We start from the raw sequence: 21562 nt of genomic DNA, 5'->3' as shown, positions 1-21562 counted from the left end.
ACCGCCTCAAAGTTTTTTTTTTTTAATTTTTTTTAATTTTTAATTTTTTTAATATAATATTATATTATATTAATAAAATAATATAATATAATATATATAATATTTAACATTTTAACACCGGTATATCCATTTGGATCAGCCAAACGATCAAATTTATCAAAACTCAAAACATGAAACTTCTATATCTTTGAGTTTTCTACGTTATATCCAAATTTCAGATCATTTGGACTTAATATGACATATTATCATATGACCAAAATATGTCATATTTCATTCTTTAAAAATCATTAATTATTTAGTAATCTCGTATTACTAAATCAACAACTTGTGATATTATTTCAGGCATTACAAAAACTGAATTAACTCAGCCCTTGGTCGGGTATGTTGACTCTGATTACGCTGGAAACTTGGATTCAAGGAAGTCCATGACCGGACTCATCTTCACATTGTATGGAACTGCCATAAGCTGGAAAGCATCTCTTCAGTCTGTGGTGGCATTGTCCACTACCGAAGCTGAATATATAGATTTAACTAAAGGAGTAAAGGATGCAATGTGGCTCAGGGGAATTCTGATAGAGCTCGGAGTTAAACAAGATAGTGTATCAGTGCAATATGATAGCCAAAGTGCTATTCACCTAACAAAACATCTCGTATATCATGAACGGTGTAAACATATTGATGTAAAGTTACATTTTATACAGGATGTTATTGCTAAGGGGGGTATCAAGGTGGAGAAGATTTCAACACATCATAATCCAACTGATATGTTAACAAAAGTGCTGCCACAAGCTAAGTTCAAGCAATGCTTGGACTTGGTAAGTGTGGTGACAGTGAACTAATCCCATAGGGGAGTTGGAAGGAAGAGAACGAGTTCTCTGTGAGACAAGGTGGAGATTGTTGAGTAAAGGTTGGGTGTCTCTCAAAGACATGCTACACTATAAGTCAATGGGAGTTCAAACATTGATTTGGGCCAACCGGTTAATTTCTGTTAGGGAAGTTGGGAGCCATTACTTAGGGGAGTTGGGGATAAGCTGTGAGAAAGAAAAAAAGAGATACACAGGATGCTCACTCAATATACGGGGACTCTCGGCTGATAGAAAAAAGATGACAGAAAATACACGGAAGAATACATGACAGCGGATGCACATCAGAAAGGAAGAGATCAAGAAGAAAAGCTTGATAGAAATCTTCTGTAGTGTGATGATTAATCATTGTATTTGTAATTACTCCCTGGTGACTCAATAAAGAAATTAGTCTTCTTCCTTAACGTGGATGTAGGTCATTCAAGGCCGAACCATGTAAATCTTTCTTTGTCTCCGTGCAATTTTACTTTCCTTTGTGTGTGCTTCGTGATCTTGCTCGAGGAGATCAAGAGAGTTCGTCCTGAATCGATAAGCTAAGTCCGTGAACTTGGGCTAGACGTTTAACACAACTCAATAAGAAGAATTACGAATTATTTTAACATGTTCTCACTTCTTTTTTCTCGATTTGCAAATAGTATGTATAGATTAATATGTTCGTTTTGGTGAATGGTCTCTTTTATTTTATCTTGTCATTATGTAAATCATATCGATTTTATGACAATGTATTAAATAAATTTAATGAAAAAATATAAGATTTTAAATATATGTATGTATGTATGTATGCATGTATAATTCATGACCCTGGATATATTTCGTGGGTGGTTTTGTTTGCTGGTATCCGCCCATGCGGCTATTCTTGTGTTATGTTATCAATTTTACTTTCAAGTTCAAACCCTACTTCTATCTAACATCATCCTATTTGTACTAACTATACAGAGTCCCACAACTTTCCTTATCAAATGGCTCCAACACTTTTGGAGTGAAATCACTGCTTACCCATTTTTTGGGATAAAAACTTGCAAGACGCAATGTGTGATATCCAACTTGTATTGAATAAGTTTCTGGACATGATTTCTACTCCGAGTTCACTTTCAAATGCCAAGAAGTCGACGACATTGGTGCGACCATGCCTCAGGAATCTTCAAATAATGCAATTCAACTATTTTGATAACAGTAAATATCGATAATAAGCAAGGTCTCTTTACATATAATCTGGCTCAGATTTCCAAAATTAATAGTGAGTCTGGGAAACAAGAAACTAATAGTAATTCCTTGTGTTGTGTGGGACTTCAGTCTTGAGCTCTGGTCTCGACACAATTCTACCTCGAATAAGATAAAAAAAATGGCACACCAAATTATTGCACCTACTTATTTATGAACTCTGCTAGAGCTACTTCTAAAGCTTCTGCACAACACAAGGGCGTGACTGATCCCATGTAGAATCCAGGACTTCGAACTCGACCTCCAGGAATTCAATTTTTTCTTATTAAAACTATCAATCTCCAAATGTTAGGTTTTGTAATTTTAGACCGATTGAACCTAGAAACCTGGTTGGCTTCTTGCATGTCGTGATCTCCTCGGCCTCTGAGACCCTGACATTAAAAAACGACATGGAGATCCTGTCTGTGATGATGAACTAGAGCTTTGCTCAATGAATGGCATTGGAGAAATTTGGTTGTGTGGATCACGAGAACCGGTTATTCCCCTCTGGTTGTGCAATAATATCGATTCTGCCATCACACGTTGTTTTGTGGCATCATCTACGTATAGAAGATCATCAATTCTTGCTACTAAGTTAAAGGCTAGGCTCTCCATCACCCTAGAATAGCTTTCAAGGATCGACTGTCCGATATCCTGGATGAAAAAGAAACCGAAAGTTTGGTCAGAGGGTAGCTATTGCAAACATATAATTAAAATCAGACATAAATCAGCCAAATCTATGTTAAAAAATGAAGTGTGTAGTATGCTTATAGTTTTTCTTCAGACATTGTACGGTTGTATTTTGATGAGGCTTATAAATGACACCAGTTAGGCTGTAAGTTTTAGGAGAATGCTAGAAAACTGTTGATAAATCAGGTAGAATATTTTTCAAACCACAGTTAGCACCAATATGTATGGGATCTTAACTTCAAATTGGTCACTCCGAACACAGACGGCCATCATGATTTTATAAAATATTATAGCATGAACATAAAAACCGTACCTTGTTATACTGAATCTTGTTCATGTCCAAAACAGTTTGAGGAAGGCCAGGAAAGTGCAACTTCAAGTTCTTGAGAAGAGCATCTGCTCGCTGTGCATAGGTTTTACTCTTTTCTGTATCAACAAGGCCCTTTACCGTGCTACCCCATAACAAGCCTGTCTTTGAACGATTCAGTTTCTTCTTTTGAGATTTCAATCTCCAAAAGTGTACAGAACTCTCAATCCTGTTCACTATTTCCAGAGTACTGTACTCGGATGAAAGGTCCAGGAAATCAAGAAGACAATCAGGAGAGAACTGATCGGAGGTTATAAAATGGTAGAGGACTTCTCCTAAACAAGCCTTCTCACTCTGAAAGAACACAAACATTATGATATACACAAGAAAAAGCTCCAATTAACAGATGAAAGGAAGAACATATCATTTCTTTTTCATCACGCGAAAGCAACAGAACATGTCAATTACATAAATAGGAAGTTCTTTAGTTAACAAGGTAATGCAATGCAACAGTATCTCAGTATAAGAAAGATATGAACAAAAAACTCCAAACGTCCATAAAAGAATGATTCATTTTTCAAAATAGAAATTTAATTATCAAAATGTAACTTACCTTAGGCAAGCCCTCCAAGTAAGTTTGAGGCGCTTCCATCTCTGAAAGAACGCTACTATTAATACCCACAGCAGCTTTAAAAATTTGCTGTGTGCATTCCTTACAGTGTTGGAGTAGCTTTCTTGATCCCTCAGACAACCCTTTAGATGGAACCTTCGGGAATGGCAACCACCACTTTTCTTCAAGGGCAGTAGAAGGTCTCTGTGAAGATGTTGAACCTGGATATGCTTCCGCATGATCCCCATCAGCAACAACAATCCCTCGATCAACATAGTAAAATTCATTGACATCAAACCCATCCAAAATGTTGATAAGCATTACATCTAGCTTCTTAAGTGCTGGAAGATTCACATACAAGTCCGATCGTTGTTGAGTCACCATAACCTCAAAGGTCCCACCTCCAGGAAATTCTTGAACTGATGGGATGAGCTCTACAATAGAATAACTCACATATAAAAGCCAGTCCATTTCACGTCGCCACATTGATTTTTTCTGCGGGGATAACGGCTCCAACTTCCAGAGCTCTCCAAAAACACTAGCTGTTAATATATAGTGAAGTTATTTGACCTCATGAGCGAGGACCTAAAAACAAAAAACAAAAAGAGCCTACGAAGAACACAAACCAGCAAGATTAGTTATTGCATTGGAGATTGCCAGGGCAGTGCTGACACCCTTCCCTCCCCCTGACATATCCTCTCCCAGCAACAACTTGGCAAATCTTTCCTTCATTAATTCAGCTTCTGTCATCATAAGCAACGTCCAATCAGAAAGAATAAAATGCACCATAAAATCGTTAAAAAACCAAAGTTAAAATAAATAATGGCTCCGCTAATTCCGTATTTTGGAAAATCACAAATCTAAGACCTCCAAGTTTGATTGATCCCTTGGCTGAATGGCCAACACATTTGACGGTCCTTTCCAATGCCAAAATGAACTCATGGTTAATAATTTTACCAAAAATAAAAATTACTGCGCTTTAGCACCAAGATATTTTTACCACAGTGAGTTGCAAATGCAAGCAAAATTGCAATTATTGTTTTGCCTTGCCATTTTGAGGTGGCTTGCATAAATATGTCATGTATATGTGGTCCTTTCTTTTATGGATGTCGTACTTAGTTATTTTAAATCAAACAATATTTACTCAAGACAGCCAAAAAAACATCCAGAAAAGTTTGATAATCCCGAGATACAAATATAAGAAATCGGCAATTTGCATAATAGTTAAGCCCCGGATTCACCGGTTGAGCGGAAAGATCGTAGCTATGCATCAAGATTGCATTTTCTGGGAATTTCGTTAACTTTACTATCGAACAAGAAAAAATAAACTAAATTAAATCGAAGTCCAAATCTATATTTAATCTAGAAACTCAAATTGGTCCTCATTTATAAATGACAAACCAAAGTTTTGATGTGCTAACAAGGAAACTCACCAGACAATTCAGGCTGCTCGATTTTACTCCTATCAGGTTTCTCCGGCGAGATGATGACGTGTCTATCTCCAACAACGGGCAACATGATCGGAGGCGGTGGCAAACAATGCGAATTCGGAGCCAAATACACAGGAGACGACGTCGTCGAGACCGAAGCCAGCTGATTACGTGAAGAAAACGTACACGCGCTCGAAGTCGAACTCTCCGACTCGCTGACGTCAGCGCTCAAGCTGTAACTGCCTTCAAATCGGCGAGATTGCAAATCCTCAAATTCATCTTCCGACTGCGAAACTTCATTCTTCTCCATCCCACAATTGACGGCTATGATCGTCCGATTGAATTAATCGAAGAAACTTGTGCTAAAACCACCCACCTTTTGCCAAATCCACTGCTTCAACGTCACAATCCAAACGTTAACAAAGTGGCATGATGGAAACTGGAAAGCAATAGTGTATGTCTATGATTTGAGAGTGAAGACTGAGGAAAAGTGAGAAAATAAAGAGAGCAGAATGGTAAATAAAGGTGTGGTCCGTCCGTGGAGTGAAGTATTATGGCTCATTGAAAGTCGTGTTTGTGTGTTTTGCTGCTACAGTGAACGGTCTAATAAAAGTCTGGGGGTCGTCCAAAGGGTCGGAGGAGGCCCCACCTTCACATGGTGGTGGCCGCCTTTGTTCTCCGCAGCTCCAACACCTTTCTTGCGCGGAAAAAAATTTGCTTGACAGATACTCAATATTTATAAAGATAACACACTAATTGATTTATGGATTGAACAGAAACTGTGGTTATCACACGATGAACTCTATATTCGACGCCCCATTTACAGATACTGAGATGAAGCCAGCAACATTTGATATGGCTGGACAAGTCACCAGGTTCCGATGGTCTAACGGTACTGTTTTATCAGAAATTTTGGCATATCATCGGGGAGGAAGTGATAGCTGAAGTCTGAATGAGGGGATCACTGGAAGATTTGAATGTTACAGTAATTAGCCTTATTTTGAAAATCATATGATTTGACATAATATCTGTATGCTTAGAATTAATGTTATTTTTTTAATGCAGGGTATTTAAATAATTTCCTTATAAATTCAACCATGGATTTTGTTTGGAGGAGATCTCTTGTTGAGACGATCTTACGAATATTTATCTGTGATCAGACGGGTCAATCTTACCGATATTCACAATAAAAAAGAATACTCTTAACATAAAATGTAATACTTTTTTTATGAATGACCCAAATAAGATATCTGTCTCACAAAATACAACATATTAGACCGTCTCATACAAGTTTTTGCTTTTTTTTTATTTATAATATTAATTCTTTGTTAACTTTTCAAATCGACGAGTCAAATCCCCACTTTATTGCCCTAAGTCATGAAACAATAGGAAAAATTATAAAAAGTCACTCTCTAAATCCGTTCATTTTAGGTTTTGTTTTTAATCAAAATCTTAGTAATATCAAACTTTTGTTTGCAATGTCTGCAACATGTTACCTCCCGGAATAATGAAAAAAAAATAAAGATTTAAAAAATGATGTTGAAATAAGACTAAATTTTGATTAATTAGACTATCAAAATCTATATTTATAGTCAACTTTCAAGATGATTTTACTAATTTCTCATGACAATTAAATTCACCCTTCATATGGATTGGAATCGTATCCAACGACTCAAAATAAAAACAGAAAATTATATTTAGAATTTTCTTAAAATAAAATATATATTTTTATAAAAAAAAATATATTATGACTAATTTTTTTTTAACGACAATTAAGTCATTCATCCTCGTCTAAATTGCCAAATCCTCGGAGAAAAGACGTTGGCTGCGAAGTAAATGAGGGCAGACCATTTCAATAAATTGGCTCATGAATTTTTAGTCCCCCGCATTCGATTTTGTACTGCAATGTTATAAATTATAGTAGTTGTTACGTTGATGAATTGCTATATATATAATAATGTGAAGCTTACTGGAACACCAATATTTATATTTTCCGACAATAATACATTCTATTATTTGTCTGATACATATATTTATGGTTCTAATATAATGTGTGTCCCAGAAATAAATGAGCCTATCTTTGTAGGGGCGAAAAATAATGTAATATTTTTTGTTATTAATATTAATATAATATATTGTAAATAGGCACTCGCTTTTTTATATTTCGATCTTTTTTTAAAAAAAAAAAATGTTCTATGTATTTGTTAAACAAGAGAAAGCAGTTCAGGCGAATTCATTTTCTAAACTAAAATTTTAAGAATGAGCTTACATACGAGTTTTCCTGTTTTTTAGCTTCTCTTGTGGTTCTTAATCCTATGATTTTTTTCCCCAAACATCTGCTAATTTTCGCGATGTATGAGATTATTTGATGATCTCAAAATTATAAGAAAGTTGCAGGATCGAGCATTTTCGCTTTACCCAAAACTATAGTTGGTGGTTACATTGTAACTCTGAACAGCAGCTCAAACATCACGTTTCGATTGTTCTACCCAGCATAGATAATAATAATTGTACTCAACAATTTCTCTCCTAATAATTGCACTAATTGCAATCAATGAAAAAAGAACACGTGACCTTGACTCTGATAACAGTGGTAGGATCGAACGCTTGCCGTTTTACCAAATTATTTAAAACTACACAACAACTCAATTGTTTTGCATAGCCCAGGCAATTGTTCTGCATGACATGGACAATTATTACACCGAACATAAATTCTAATGATTGATAAGGTTATTTTCAAAATTTTAACTAGATATCGTTTCAATTTCTTGTAAATTGATGGACTAGCTAACGAGAAAACTTTAGAATGAATATAATAATGCTTTAATTTTGCAAACTTGATTTTGCTTATTCCGATCTAACACAGGATAGATTTTGACTCGGCGGCACTAGAAATACTACTGCCGACGCTTGAACTACGAGAATGCTCCAATTATTATTGTATAAAAAAAACGTAGCTTTTTGATTATTTATTATAGTAATTAATGAGTGTGAATACTCGTATTTAATTAGGTTCTTACGTAAAATCATTATTATTACTTTAATATTATAAAATTAAAATAAAGAAAAGCTTTACTGCGCTCCATGTATTTTAATTAATATGCAATTCCGATAAATTACGATATTTATCAATTTGGTTGGTTTCATGACAACTACATGGAGCTGTCAAACCGGTTGGTCTGCCCCCACCAGGACGGGACGATTCGCTGCGGGTTGTGAACGTGTCAATCTGTAAAAAAAAATTAAAAAAATTGCATAAAAAATATTTTAAAAAAATCATACATAAATTATTATAAATAATAGTAAATATTTCAGAATTCATTCACTGATAATCAAACATAATTCATTGTAAATAATATAATATAATGAGCAGATATTATGTGATACGATCTCAAAGATATGTATCAGCGAGACTGGTCGATTTGATATATATTTATAATGAAAAATACTATTTTTGAAATAAAAAATAATATTTTTCATGAGTAGAGTCGGATCGAATATCGTTATTATAAATTTAACGTGTGAGACCATCTTATGAGAATTTTTATGATAATATATAAATATTTCAAATTTCATCTAATATAATAAATATATAAATGATAAAATTTCAAAATCTCATAAACTATTTCAAATCTCATAAACCATACAAAACTCATTGAAATAACATAATAAAAAAAATGTCAGGCCGACACCACCACACGGCCCAACAGGCTGGTCCCACCTTCAAACGGGCTACTAAAATAATTATTCAACCCGCTTATTTTTTATGATGAAGTGGTCTGGTCCGACGACCTTAAAATTGGAACATTTTTCGATTGATTTATTTGGGAAAAAAAAAAAGAACATTCGTTGATTTTGGTTAAGATTCAATTCGAAAATATGTTAATACTATAGGCAGACATATTCATTGAGCATGTAACATATTAATTTTATGTCTCTCCTTCAGTATTTAAAAGAGACAAATCCGTTTACGCTGTAAATAAATAATATTATGATTATTGTAATATTCGAGAAGAATATCAAATAATGTTGAATAAGTAATAATAATATATTTGATTTCATCGATTAAATTTGAAATAATATGAAAATTTAATCTTGTATAATTTACAATAATTAATTAATGTAAACAAATAAAAAAAATTGTAACAAAATATTATTTTTTTCATTAAAAAAAAAAGAGCAAGGACAATTAAGTCTTTTCGGTTGAAGGTGAAGAGGAATCTGATAATATACGAAAAAGGGGGACAAGATCCCCTTTTCGCAAACCATGGCGACACAATCCCCACAAATGGCAACATTTTCCCCACAATTCAACCTGAAATTCAGTCCAACTATCACATTCATCGGGATTCGCCTACTTTGTATAAGCTAAATCGTGAAAAAATGTTCACATGCACTCGCCATGCAGGCGCCATTTTCTGCATTTCACTTCAACTCTTTCCCATTCACCCGCCGTCTAATATTTATACGCTATCGAGGCTTCGTGCTCTCTTCGCAGATGCATATCTACCGACGATTGGAATTGGGGAGATTTTACTAACACAAGATTCCCTGTGGCTGAAAACTTTAGCTTTTTCCAGCATTCTCTGTTCACGGGTCTTGCAATGGGATCGCTCTCCACCTTTGACGAGCCTCTTCTTTACCCTACTGCTCGTCGAGATGAGGCCGTGGTTGATGATTATCACGGTGTTATGGTCCCTGATCCTTATCGATGGTAACTTCATGTAGTTTTGAGTTTGATTATGTTTTGATTTTGTCTGTGGAAAATTTGAGTATGTACTGCTTCGGATTGTTGAAGCTGAACGTCGTGCAAATCTTTTGAGAGTTTTCCCTTTTTTTTATTAACGAGTATTTTCTTGATAAATTGTGATTGGCATGGTTAGGCTTGAGGATCCTGATTCAGAGGAGACCAAAGAGTTTGTTGGAAACCAGATGATTTTGACAGACTCTGTGCTTAAAACATGCGATACTAGGGAGAAGCTTCACGAAAATCTTACGAAGCTATATGATTTCCCCAAGTATGATACCCCATTTAGGGCAGGCGACAAGTACTTTTACTTCCACAACACTGGGCTTCAGCCGCAAAATGTCCTTTACGTTCAGGTTCTTGATTAAAAAAAAAAATCAACTTTCAATAGTTTTGATTATTGGTTGACTTGGTTTGCATTTTGCTCTGGTGTTGTTCTAGGATAGTTTGGATGGAAATTCTGAGACTTTACTTGATCCAAACACATTGAGTGAAGATGGAACTGTGTCACTAAGTATTTTCTCAGTTAGTGAGGATGCTAAGCACTTGGCTTACGGCACTAGTTCAAGTGGAAGTGATTGGGTCACCATTAAAGTTATGCAGATTGAGGATAAAACTACTGAACCTGATACTATTTCTTGGGTAAAATTTACAATTTTAATATGCATGTTATGGACTCTGGGGAAAGCTTTGATTGAATACGTTCGATTTATGATATTAGATCCATACAGTTTTTTTTCTTAATGAAACGAGCATGATGTAATATTTGTTTGAACAGGTTAAGTTTTCCACTATATGCTGGACACATGATAACAAGGGTTTTTTCTACAGCCGTTATCCAGCTCCTAGGTAAGTGCTAATTCCATCAGCAAATTTTATCCAACTATTATTGGATTATTTGTTGTGTTTGCAAACGAAAATTAGAATCTGACGGATGAAAAAAAGTTCATATAGTTACAAGGTCTATAAATTGACTTTGTCAAGTTAAGATGGAGAACATATCGAATTTCACGAGTCGTGCATTTTGAAATGGATGTGACATATTCTACTGCATTGAAGGTTAATCTGCCTGCCTTTTATTGTTATATTAACTGTAAATGGTTTGTGTTGAAGTGATGGAGAGAAGTTTGATGCTGGAACTGAGACCAATGTCAATCTACACCATGAGTTATATTATCATCTTTTGGGCACCGATCAGTCTGAGGATATCTTGTGTTGGAATGATCCTGACAATCCCAAACATACTCGTTTGGCCTCAGTGACAGAAGATGGAAAGGTGTAAAAATTTCACTGCGTTAAACACAATTATTTTACGGCTGTGAATTGGTTAATACCACTGTTAATTAGTACCGCAGCAGCGGTATTTGTGTGTGTAATTATATGGTTTGTGGATACTCATAGAAACATGGTTCCAAGATAGTGATTGCTGCAGCAACATTTTCATTCAAAAAAGAAAAACAAATTGAGACTTCCCAGAGGTCAAAATATGTATGCTGTCTCTTCTATGTACAAGTTTATAGTTTCAGCAAAATAAGTTTGCTACATGTGCACATTTTCGTGAACTTATTCTAAGTAAAGGAATTCTTGTCTCAAAACTTAAACTTGAAGTCCAGCTTTAGAGAAACCTCTTGACGGTAATGAATAAACACCAAAGACAAGTTGAATCAGGTGATGGTTCTGCAGTGAATCTGTTGTTGGTCTTATGACTCAGTATTATTTAAATCTGATACTAGGCATGAAGGAAATATGTTCCTTCTGTGTCTTTTCTAGTTGACCAGTTGAAACTGTAAAAAGTGTTACTGTGGTACATTCATAGTGTTGTTTTTATTATTGTTATTTTTCTTCTATTTTAATTAACTCCTTTTTTTTTGGAATGTGCAGTATATTCTGTTATATACTTATGAAAATTGTGATCCGGTCAACAAGATTTATTACTGTGACATAACAATGCTCCCAAATGGGCTTGAAGGCTGCCAAGGGAAAAAGGAACTGCTTCCTTTTGTAAAGCTTGTAGATAATTTTGATGCCTCTTACCAATACGTTGCAAATGATGATTCAATTTTCACTTTCCTTTGTAATAAGGATGCTCCTAGAAGCAAGCTAGTCAGAGTTGATCTGAAAGAGCCCACTTCTTGGGTGGAAATACTTGAAGAAAATAAAACAGATGTTCTTGAATCTGCAGTAGCTGTGAATGGAAATCAAATATTAGCGAACTATCTGAGTGATGTGAAAAATGTGTTGCACTTAAGGGATTTGCAAACAGGCGCCCTTTTGTGCCATTTACCACTTGATATTGGATCAGTATCTCAGATTTCTTGTCGACGCAAGGACTCCATTGTCTTCATTGGATTTACAAGCTTCCTTGTCCCAAACATCATATATGTGTGCAATCTAGAACTTGAGGTTCCACAACTAAGAATCTTCCGAGAAATTGTTGTTCCCGGCTTTAACAAGAATGAGTTTGAAGTCCATCAGGTAAATAAGATAATGAATAGTTGGAGTTCAATCCAGAAACATATTATGGTGGCTTCGCATAAGCATTGTCCGAAGTCTCGGATTTTAGGCTTACCTTATTTGGTATTTTATTTTATTTTATTTCTTCAGTTCATTGGGTGTTCCTTTGACAGGTTTTCGTGCCTAGTAAAGACGGTACTAGGATTCCAATGTCCATAGTGGCTAGAAAGGGTATTTGCCTGGACGGATCTCATCCATGTTTGCTGTTCGGATATGGTGGATTTAATGTCAGCATTACACCATATTTTACTGTTAGTCGTATTTTGATTGCAAAGCACTTCAATGTTGTCTTTTGCATCGCAAACATTCGTGGAGGGGGAGAATATGGAGAAGAATGGCATAAAGCTGGTGCCCTTGCAAAGAAGCATAATTGCTTTGACGACTTCATATCAGCTGCTGAGTATCTTGTGTCTGGTGGTTACACCCAGCCTAAGAAGTTGTGTATTGAAGGTGGAAGCAATGGCGGACTTCTTATCGGGGCATGTATTAATCAGGTCTACTTCCCATGGTGTTTTTTTCTGGTCTTTTTTAATTGATATAATTTTATCTTTTATACATTTTAATCTCATTTCTTCAGTTCAAAATTCAAATGTTGTGTTTGCAGAGGCCTGATCTTTTTCAATGTGCTCTTGCTCATGTTGGTGTTATGGACATGCTAAGATTTCACAAGTTCACCATCGGTGAGAACAAGCTTGATAAAGGAGGCTGTTATTTACGAAACTTTAATTAGATTTGAGCGTTGTTTTATTTACTCTTATACCAGGCCATGCTTGGACCTCAGACTTTGGCTGCTCAGATAACGAGGAAGAGTTCAATTGGTTAATCAAGTGAGCTATTTTACCTTCATCAGAACTTTCTGCCCACTGTACAACTAGCCTAAATTAGGCAAGTTGTACAAACTTGCTCTTTGCAATGATCGTGTGTGTGAAGGTTTCCGATGTAACATTTCCTTGTTGGCTTTGGACAATTTACAATTTGTTTATAGTAGTGTCATCCAACCGTCAGTTGCTGATGAGCTGTAATAAAAATGAACCTGTTGTAAATCATTGCAAACCTTGGCCTACTAATTAGTTCATTTGAGAAATAAATATGGTTTAAATGGAAGAAATGTTGTTGTCTTCATTTCCAGTTTGAGAGTGCTAGATAAAATTTTAGTTCTGCGAATTTTGTCTCACGTTTCACAGCCGCCTCTCCACAAGATAGCAGAATCTCGTTTTGTTTGATATTATTTTTTGATGTCTTTATACGTTTTTTCAGGTACTCTCCCCTGCATAATGTTAGGAGACCATGGGATAAACCTTTTTATAAGGTCATTCAGTATCCATCAACCATGTTATTGACAGCTGACCACGATGATCGTGTTGTCCCATTACATTCATTGAAGTTATTAGCTGTGCGTCTTCGATCATTGAGTTCTAAGTTTCTTTATTCTGTCAGTTTCCCCTACGTCATTGTTTGTTCCATTTGTGGGTCATTTCATCTAATCTTCATTCATTTGTTTGTTTTACAGACCATGCAGTATGTCCTATGCACAAGTAGGGAAAGAAGTCCTCAAACCAACCCAATTGTGGGACGCATAGAATGTAAAGCTGGGCATGGAGCAGGGCGACCAACGCAGAAAATGGTACACGTATACTAGCAATGTATTCTTTCATTCCTTGTGTCAGAATGGCGCTGATTTTTTATGACTGATTTTTAAGCTACTTTGTATGTCAGATCGATGAAGCTGCAGACAGGTATGCTTTTATGGCAAAGATGTTGGATGCACCCTGGATTGACTAGATTATGCCCAGAATCGATACAAGATAGATGACTCTTTACATGGAAGGGAAACTCTGTGCTAAACAAATGGCCAACATCACAGGGATGAACTAAAGCAAATTGAGACTTATATTACACAATAGAATTTCTTCCAACTGGAAAGCGAAAGATCATTTGCTTCAGAACTCAACAAACACACCCTAAAAATTGCATACAAGCTATACCTATGAATTATGATGCATGGATATTTTTAAAATGGCCATGTACTCGTGCTATTTATGTTGGATTTTTCTTTGTTACTTGATGCATACTCATTGGCTACTTTACACACTAATGTAGAAGTATCTATCTACAAATTAAATGCAGATATTGCATATGAAAGCGGTAAGCGCAATGTGAAGCACAAGACAACCACTTGCTACATCATGGATAAAATATATTGTGATATAATTATCACGTTTTTATTGAACATTTTTAACGTTACGCCATTAATACCTTAAAATTTTAATGAACTTTTTAGTTAATTAATATACTAAATTTTAGTGTTACGCATGGCTGAAATCTTTGAAGAAGGAATATAACATGAAAATTTTGTAAACTTTTTATAGCATTTGATCCAGTTCGCACTCTTTTCATCAAAATTACAAACATATATGCATAAAACAAATTTGTTATATCAACAGAACAATTTAAAACTGTCAGTTTAACACTAAATATATTTTTGATATATTTTTTGAGTAGGTGTGTTTGGCAGTACAAAGATAACTTATTAATATCCACAACTTATCATTAACTCATATGAGAATCCTTTCACACACACACACACACAAATCGACATTGAAATCAAAAGTAAGTAAGATAAATCAGATTATGTCCTATGAGACAAATACAAGAACAATGGAATGACAGGACAATTCCCACCGCATTCCCCATTTATATAAGTACTTAAATTTTACCAACTCTTTTAGTTTTGGCAATTGACAATAATTACAGGGGCTACAATGAGATAAAATGAAAACTATTCTCAGAAATTCAGGCAAAAATAAGATAAAAGGTCTGCAGAGCTATTTTCATGTCAAACGGCAAGGCCCTGCTCTCTAGCTTTCCTCAACCACTTGAGACTACTCTCCAAGGTCGAATAAGCAGTAAAGTCCTTCAAGCTCTTGCTCTCAACAGCATAATCAAATACTTCATATGCTTCAGCCACTCGTCCACTCCTACACAAAGCCTTCAAAAATGCACCGTAACACCCAGTTTCCAGCTTTATATCACCCTTCTTCATCATCCCATACAATTCAACCCCTTTATCCAACAGCCTTGCCTTACACAGCCCGTGAAGCAAGGTATTATACGTACATGAATTTGGGATACACCCCTTGGTTTCCATCTCCTCCAACAATGCCAATGCTCCTAATGCATCTCCTTGCCGAAACATCCCATTCATCAAGGATGTATAAGTAACTTCATCGGGAAAATGACCCATTTCAGCCATAACTCCCAAGAACTTCCTTGCCTCTTTAACCCCACCCGTCTTAGACAATCCATAGATCAGAGTATTGTAAGTACAGCGATCCGGTATGACCCCTTCCTCCTGCATTTTTTTATAAACTCCCATCACTTCACCCCCTTGACTCAACATGCAATAACCCTTCATTATAGTATTGTAAACATAGCAATCAGGCTTATAACCTTCCTCACTCAACACTCCAAGTAACCGCAACGCCTCACGTAAATTCTTGGAGTTACAAACATTATCAATCATGATAGTATACGTGACCAGGTCCGGCTTGATACCAAACCCCTCCCTCATATCGTTTATAAAGCAATTCACAGTACTTAAAGACCTATTCTTGACCAGATGCCTCACCAGAAAATTGTAAGTATAGGTATCAGGCAGCACATTATGGGACGAAAGATCCTTAACCAGTTCAATAGCATGCTCTTCTCTTCCACAACCGCAAAGTGTCCTCACTGCAACATCTGTCGTCACCTGACTGGGTGGAAAACCATTGTTTTTCATAAGGTTGAGGGCATGGTGTACATTGGCGAGAGAAGTCTCATCAGGCGCCGCACAAGACTGCGTGAGGAGTACATGATACGTGAAGCGGTTGGCGGAGAAGGTCGGGTGTGTCTTAATCATGTGATTGAGGAAAAAGATTGCATTTTGGGGAGATGAAATTGAAGAATACGACTGCAGAATATAATTGTAGAAACTGGGATCTGTAGGGGTGTTTCTATTAGAAGAAATGTAAGAATTGAAAAGGGCTTTCGCGTCTGAGAGATTCGGGGAGTTGAAAATGATTGGCGGGATGTTCGATTTCGTTGTTGGAGCGATAACTTTGGTGGGTACTTTCTTGGGAGATTTCTTCTGGGATTGTCGAGTAAGTGGAGATGGAATTTGCTCTTGAAGAGCAGAAGCGGAAGAAGTCGAAGGTTTGAAGAGAGCTGCCTGTAAGGATCCGGCCGCCGCCGCTCTTCTAAAACCAGGTGGGATTTTCCCCATTCTCACACCGGTGATTTCGAGTTTACAGGAACTAGTTCATTTAGGGCTTTGCAACAGGTTTACTACTCCAAATTCGGAATGGCGTCGGGTCGGGTTCTCCACTCTCGCAGACGGGTCGATTAGCCCACGGGCCGCGGTTATACTTTTGACTTGATTGACTAATTGAAACTCTGTTATACACAGAATGTAGACTAGTTATTAAACATAAATATTTATTGATTGTTATTATATTATAAGTAATTATAATAATTTTATTGAGTTGATAATGTATTTCTAATATGTTTGATAACATAAATATCGGTATATATTAATATAATTCCATTCCCAAATTAGGCAAAAACTTATGTGTGACGGTCTCACGGATCGTATTTTGTAAGACAGATTTCTTATTTGCATCATTCATGAAAAAATATTAATTTTTATGCACCTTTTAACATAATATATTGGCGACATCAAACTTTAATATTTTGATTTGCAGAATGAAATCATTAAAATACAGATTCTCCATTTTCGAAAAAATAAACACATGAAGTAGAACAAACAATCAAAAGTTTAGTAAAATTCTCTCTCTCGTTTCCTCTCGGTGGCGATGTGAGGAGCTCTTCTATCTTGGGATAGAGTTTTTCATGGTTTCTATTCACCAGGGTGTTCTATGGATTCAGAGGAAATAGTTAGGCGAGTGAATGCCCTAAAACTTTCTTCAAGCAATAAAGATGGAGTGGTCATTATTTCAGCAGATCTTACTTCACAGGGCCTTCAACGATTAGATTCATGTCTCGTGGGCAAAGTTCTTTCATCCAAAGCAGTAAATCGAGACACTTTCAGAACTCATATGCCTCGAATTCTACAAGCCAAGAAACCTGTAAATATTGAGGTGGTGGGTGAAAATACTTTCTTACTTGACTTTCACTCAGTGATTGATAGACGACACGTACTTATGGATGGCCCTTGGACGTTCTTCAAGGATTTGGTGGTTTTTAAAGCTCCCCAGGGTCTACAAAAACCAGCAGACCTAGTGTTCGATGAAATGCCTATATGGGTTCAATGCTATAATATCCCGATAGTTTTTATGCAATCGACCATTTTGAGAAATATTGGTTCCAAAATAGGTCAGGTTCTTGATATCGAAGCAGGAGACGATGGGAATTGTATAGGGCGCTTTGCACGAGTTAGAGTGATGCTCGATATTACTAAGCCTCTCAAGCAAGGAATTTGGGTGCAAACCGAAGAGAAGTCAGAAGCGGTCTGTATTGTACTCTTATATGAACGGCTTCCCAATTTTTGCTTCAGTTGCGGGATTATAGGGCACGCCCAAAGGAATTGTGATTCAAAGAGCAATGAAGGGCAATCAGATAAGTATGGCAACTGGCTACGTGCCCAATCTTCAGCAGGCGTTCGAAGCCCTATTGTCTAGAATCCTCGCAAAAATCTTAGCAGTGATTCTTTCAGTGCGCCATCTCCAGACCATGACAATAGTCCAGATCAGCCGGAAATGGTCAAGTCTCCCACAAAATTGATAGAGGTAGTGTCATCCAGGGAGAAAAGCGAATCAGGAGACAACTCACTACTTGTGCTAGACAATCAAAAGCAGACATTAAATATGGAAGACAGTGAACAATTAGACTCCATCGAGATGTGCATACAAGATGACAGTAGCGTGGTACCAATCAAGATCACTACACAGTCAACTCATAAGAAAAATGGAAGAGAATGGCCAGAGGGCTTCAAGATATTCCGAATGAGACTAATGCAGATTTTGAAGCCACTAGGCTAGGGAAACGTCCAATCCAGGACCAAGATGGCCCCTTCGATACTGGCAAAAAATTAAAGGCCATTAGAGAGGATGGTTTTGACATGGTTCTCCATACGGCGAAGGTTGCGATGCAACCTCGCCGATCGCCATGAGTTGTCTAATTTGGAATGCACGAGGGCTTGGGAACCAGCGTGCAATCCGCGAACTTCATCGTCTTTTAGACGAAAGTAACCTATCCCTAGTTTTTATTAGTGAATCTAAGCTGATGGCTGCACAGTGCAATTGGTGGAGGAGGACATTTTGACTTGATGGCCTTTTTGTTGTGAATTGTGATCGACGCTGTGGGGGTCTTGTACTATTGTGGAAGGAACCTTTTGAGGTGCATATTCAATCCTACTATACTGGTCACATCGATTGTATCATTTGTAATGGTTGCCAGCGATGGCGATTTACGGGATTTTATGGAAATTCAGTATCAGCCCTGCGCCACCACTCATGGCAGCTTCTCAAACGCTTATCAAACATGCATGAATTGAATTCTTTGCCGTGGCTGATAGGTGGGGATTTTAATGAAATTTTATTTGATTCGAAGAAAAAGGGAGGGACTCCAAGAAATGTGAAACAAATGTCTGATTTTGCAGATGTAATATACGAGAGTGGTCTTCATGATATGCCTTTTGCAGGTGACCCGTTTACTTGGTGTAATCGACGTGGAGGCGAGGAGAATATCCTAGCTAGATTGGATCGCTTTTTCTGCAGCGCTGTCTGGAACTTAAACTTCCCAGATGCAGAGGTTAAACATTTAGAATTTTATGGCTCTGATCATCGAGCACTAATCATGAGCCTTAAAAATCCACTAAGGAGAAACACAATTCCAGGCCATAGAAGATTTACTTTTGAACACAATTGGCTGCTGGACGAGGACTTTGAGGGGTTCTTTTCTCACAAGTGGGATGCACTCAGGAGTAATATTAGTTTGCCAGACTCGTTATGTCGCTGCAGCTCGGATCTCAAAATGTGGGTTGGGAATCGGTTTGATCATTTGAGAAAGAAAATAAAAAATCTTCGACAAGAGTTGAAAGGGCTTATGCGATCTCAAATTATCAAAAACAATATGGCCAAAATTTCTCAGCTGGAACGAGACATAGAGAGGTTAGAGGAACAAGACGAACTCCATTGGGCTCAGAGATCAAGGATCAATTGGCTGAAACATGGGGATCGGAACACAAAGTTTTTCCACTCCTCAGCTTCTATCAGACTAAGAGCGAATGCCATCAAAGGGTTGTTTAATTCAAGGGGAGAATGGTGTGAGGATGATCATCGCCCGGGGGAAATCACCTTAGATTATTTTGACACTATCTTTTCATCCTCTCAACCGTCTCAGGTGGATATTACAAAAGTAACAGATGCAGTTGATGCAGTTGTAGATGCTCAGATGAAAGGAGTTTTATGTGCCCCTTTTACGGGTGAAGAGGTTCGACGTGCGGTATTCGATATGCATCCATCCAAAGCCCCCGGACCGGATGGCTTTACAGCGCTTTTCTACCAGAAAATGTGGCCTATAGTGGGTGAACAGGTGGTTACAGCAGTGCTATCTATCCTGAATGATCAGGGTGACCCTTCGGAGTGGAATTCAACGTTAATCACTCTTATCCCTAAAATTCAGACTCCGGAAGCATTGCGCCTATCAGTTTGTGCAACACTTGTTACAAGATAGTGGCGCGAGCGATGACTAACAGACTCCGGCCGATACTCACCCAAATTATTGATCAATATCAAAGTGCGTTCATCCCAGGCAGACTGATCCTTGATAATGTCATTGTGGGATTTGAATGTATGCATTGGATTCGGAACCATCGCAAGGCCAACTCCGGTTTTGCAGCCTTAAAATTAGATATGAGTAAGGCATATGTTAGAATAGAATGAAGCTTCTTGGAAGCAATGTTGCTGAAATTGGGGTTTGCGACACCTTGGGTGAGGCTGATTTTGAGATGCGTCTCAACAGTTTCTTATTCTTTCCGCATTAATCAGTCCATTGTTGGTGTCACCCGTCCTTCCCGGGGATTAAGACAGGGAGATTCTCTCTCTCCTTATCTATTTGTTTTATGTGCTCAAGGTTTATCTAAGATCATTTCGAACTCAGTGGAGAGGAAGTTAATCCGGGGTGTTAAGGTGGCACAATCATGTCCTATTATTTCACATCTTTTATTTGCTGATGACAGCCTTATCTTCTTTCGGGCTTCCAAGACGGACTGTTTACAAGTAAAGAATTGTCTCAAGGCGTATGAAAAGGCATCCGGACAGATTGTCAATTTCGAAAAATCAGCCTTAACTTTAAGTCCGAGCACCTCAAGTCAGGACATTGATATTATCAGGCAGACTCTCACAATTCAAGTGATTATGTGCCATGATTTATATTTAGGTTTGCCCACATTCTCCTTGAGAAAGAAAAGGATCCAATTTGATTATTTGCGTGAACGAGTCCTTAAAAAATCTCAAAGTTGGAATTCTAAATTTTTCTCCATGGGTGGTCGAGAAGTCCTTATCAAAGCAGTATTACAAGCCATCCCAACCTATGCAATGTCATGCTTCAAACTCCCGATTACTCTTTGCTGCAATATTGAACAAGTTTTTGCTAAGTTCTGGTGGAATGCTAATGGTGATAAAAAAGGAATGCATTGGGCCAAATGGGATAACATGTGTCTGCCTAAAAGAGTTGGAGGTTTGGGCTTCAGAAAATTAAGCGCTTTCAACAAAGCGCTTCTTGCTAAACAAGTTTGGAGAATAATTCAAGATCCAAATTCTTTAATGACGCGAGTGCTCAAAAGCCGATATTTTAGAAGCAAAGACATCATGCTGGCAGATTTAGGTTCAAGACCGTATTATGTTTGGCGCTCTTTGATTTGGGGTAGGAATCTTTTTGAGAAGGGGCTGTGTTGGAGAGTTGGGAATGATAATTCTATATTGGCACATCAAGATCATTGGCTCCCGACTATGCCCGCAGGCTTGTGCAGTCACCCTTCGTTTTTAATTGCCGGTTCTACAGTGGCACAATATGTTCATGATGGGGTTTGGGATGAACAGGAAGTGAGGCTTAATTTTCCACCTGTTGCAGCAGAAGCCATACTCAATACTTTTCTGAATCGGATTGGGAGTGAGGACATTCGCTACTGGAAAAATAGCA

At 37.2% G+C, this 21562-nt stretch overlaps 4 protein-coding genes across 6 annotated transcripts; 2 read left to right on the top strand and 2 right to left on the bottom strand.

Moving 5' to 3' along the window:
• Window positions 1–2393: 2393 nt before the first annotated feature.
• Window positions 2394–5696, bottom strand: LOC142524064 (rop guanine nucleotide exchange factor 1-like). Of its 2 annotated transcripts, none has more exons than XM_075627801.1 (5): window positions 5104–5696; window positions 4297–4413; window positions 3674–4212; window positions 3067–3414; window positions 2394–2717 (listed from the first exon to the last, which is right to left on the bottom strand). In XM_075627801.1, the coding sequence occupies exons 1-5, from the start codon at window positions 5408–5410 to the stop codon at window positions 2403–2405; spliced, it is 1626 nt and encodes a 541-aa protein (XP_075483916.1). In that variant the 5' UTR covers window positions 5411–5696; the 3' UTR covers window positions 2394–2402. The 2 variants fall into 2 exon arrangements, with proteins under 2 accessions (XP_075483916.1, XP_075483917.1); XM_075627802.1 differs by lacking the exon at window positions 5104–5696 and adding an exon at window positions 4538–4766.
• Window positions 5697–9357: 3661 nt separating this feature from the next.
• LOC142524063 (uncharacterized) lies at window positions 9358–14421 on the top strand. 2 transcript variants are annotated; one of them, XM_075627800.1, is made up of 12 exons: window positions 9360–9814; window positions 9984–10203; window positions 10289–10489; window positions 10626–10696; window positions 10961–11123; window positions 11729–12322; window positions 12475–12855; window positions 12966–13041; window positions 13125–13188; window positions 13619–13754; window positions 13872–13985; window positions 14078–14421. In XM_075627800.1, the coding sequence occupies exons 1-12, from the start codon at window positions 9705–9707 to the stop codon at window positions 14141–14143; spliced, it is 2196 nt and encodes a 731-aa protein (XP_075483915.1). In that variant the 5' UTR covers window positions 9360–9704; the 3' UTR covers window positions 14144–14421. The 2 variants fall into 2 exon arrangements, 1 of the variants encoding a protein (XP_075483915.1); XR_012814819.1 differs by lacking the exons at window positions 13872–13985; window positions 14078–14421 and having other exon boundaries at window positions 9358–9814; window positions 13125–13246.
• Window positions 14422–14959: 538 nt separating this feature from the next.
• Window positions 14960–16738, bottom strand: LOC142524216 (uncharacterized). Its single transcript, XM_075628092.1, has one exon. The coding sequence runs from the start codon at window positions 16623–16625 to the stop codon at window positions 15198–15200; it is 1428 nt and encodes a 475-aa protein (XP_075484207.1). The 5' UTR covers window positions 16626–16738; the 3' UTR covers window positions 14960–15197.
• A 539-nt stretch (window positions 16739–17277) lies between these two features.
• On the top strand, window positions 17278–18039 carry LOC142523999 (uncharacterized protein At4g02000-like). The gene has a single exon (XM_075627724.1). It carries the CDS (start codon window positions 17278–17280, stop codon window positions 18037–18039), a length of 762 nt encoding a protein of 253 aa, XP_075483839.1.
• The last annotated feature ends 3523 nt before the right edge of the window (window positions 18040–21562 follow it).

The sequence above is a fragment of the Primulina tabacum genome, chromosome 14, assembly GCF_025594145.1.
Source record: "Primulina tabacum isolate GXHZ01 chromosome 14, ASM2559414v2, whole genome shotgun sequence".
Taxonomy (NCBI): Eukaryota; Viridiplantae; Streptophyta; class Magnoliopsida; order Lamiales; family Gesneriaceae; genus Primulina; species Primulina tabacum.
Note: the sequence above shows the minus strand (reverse complement) of the source record. Positions and strands in the feature narration are given on the sequence as shown.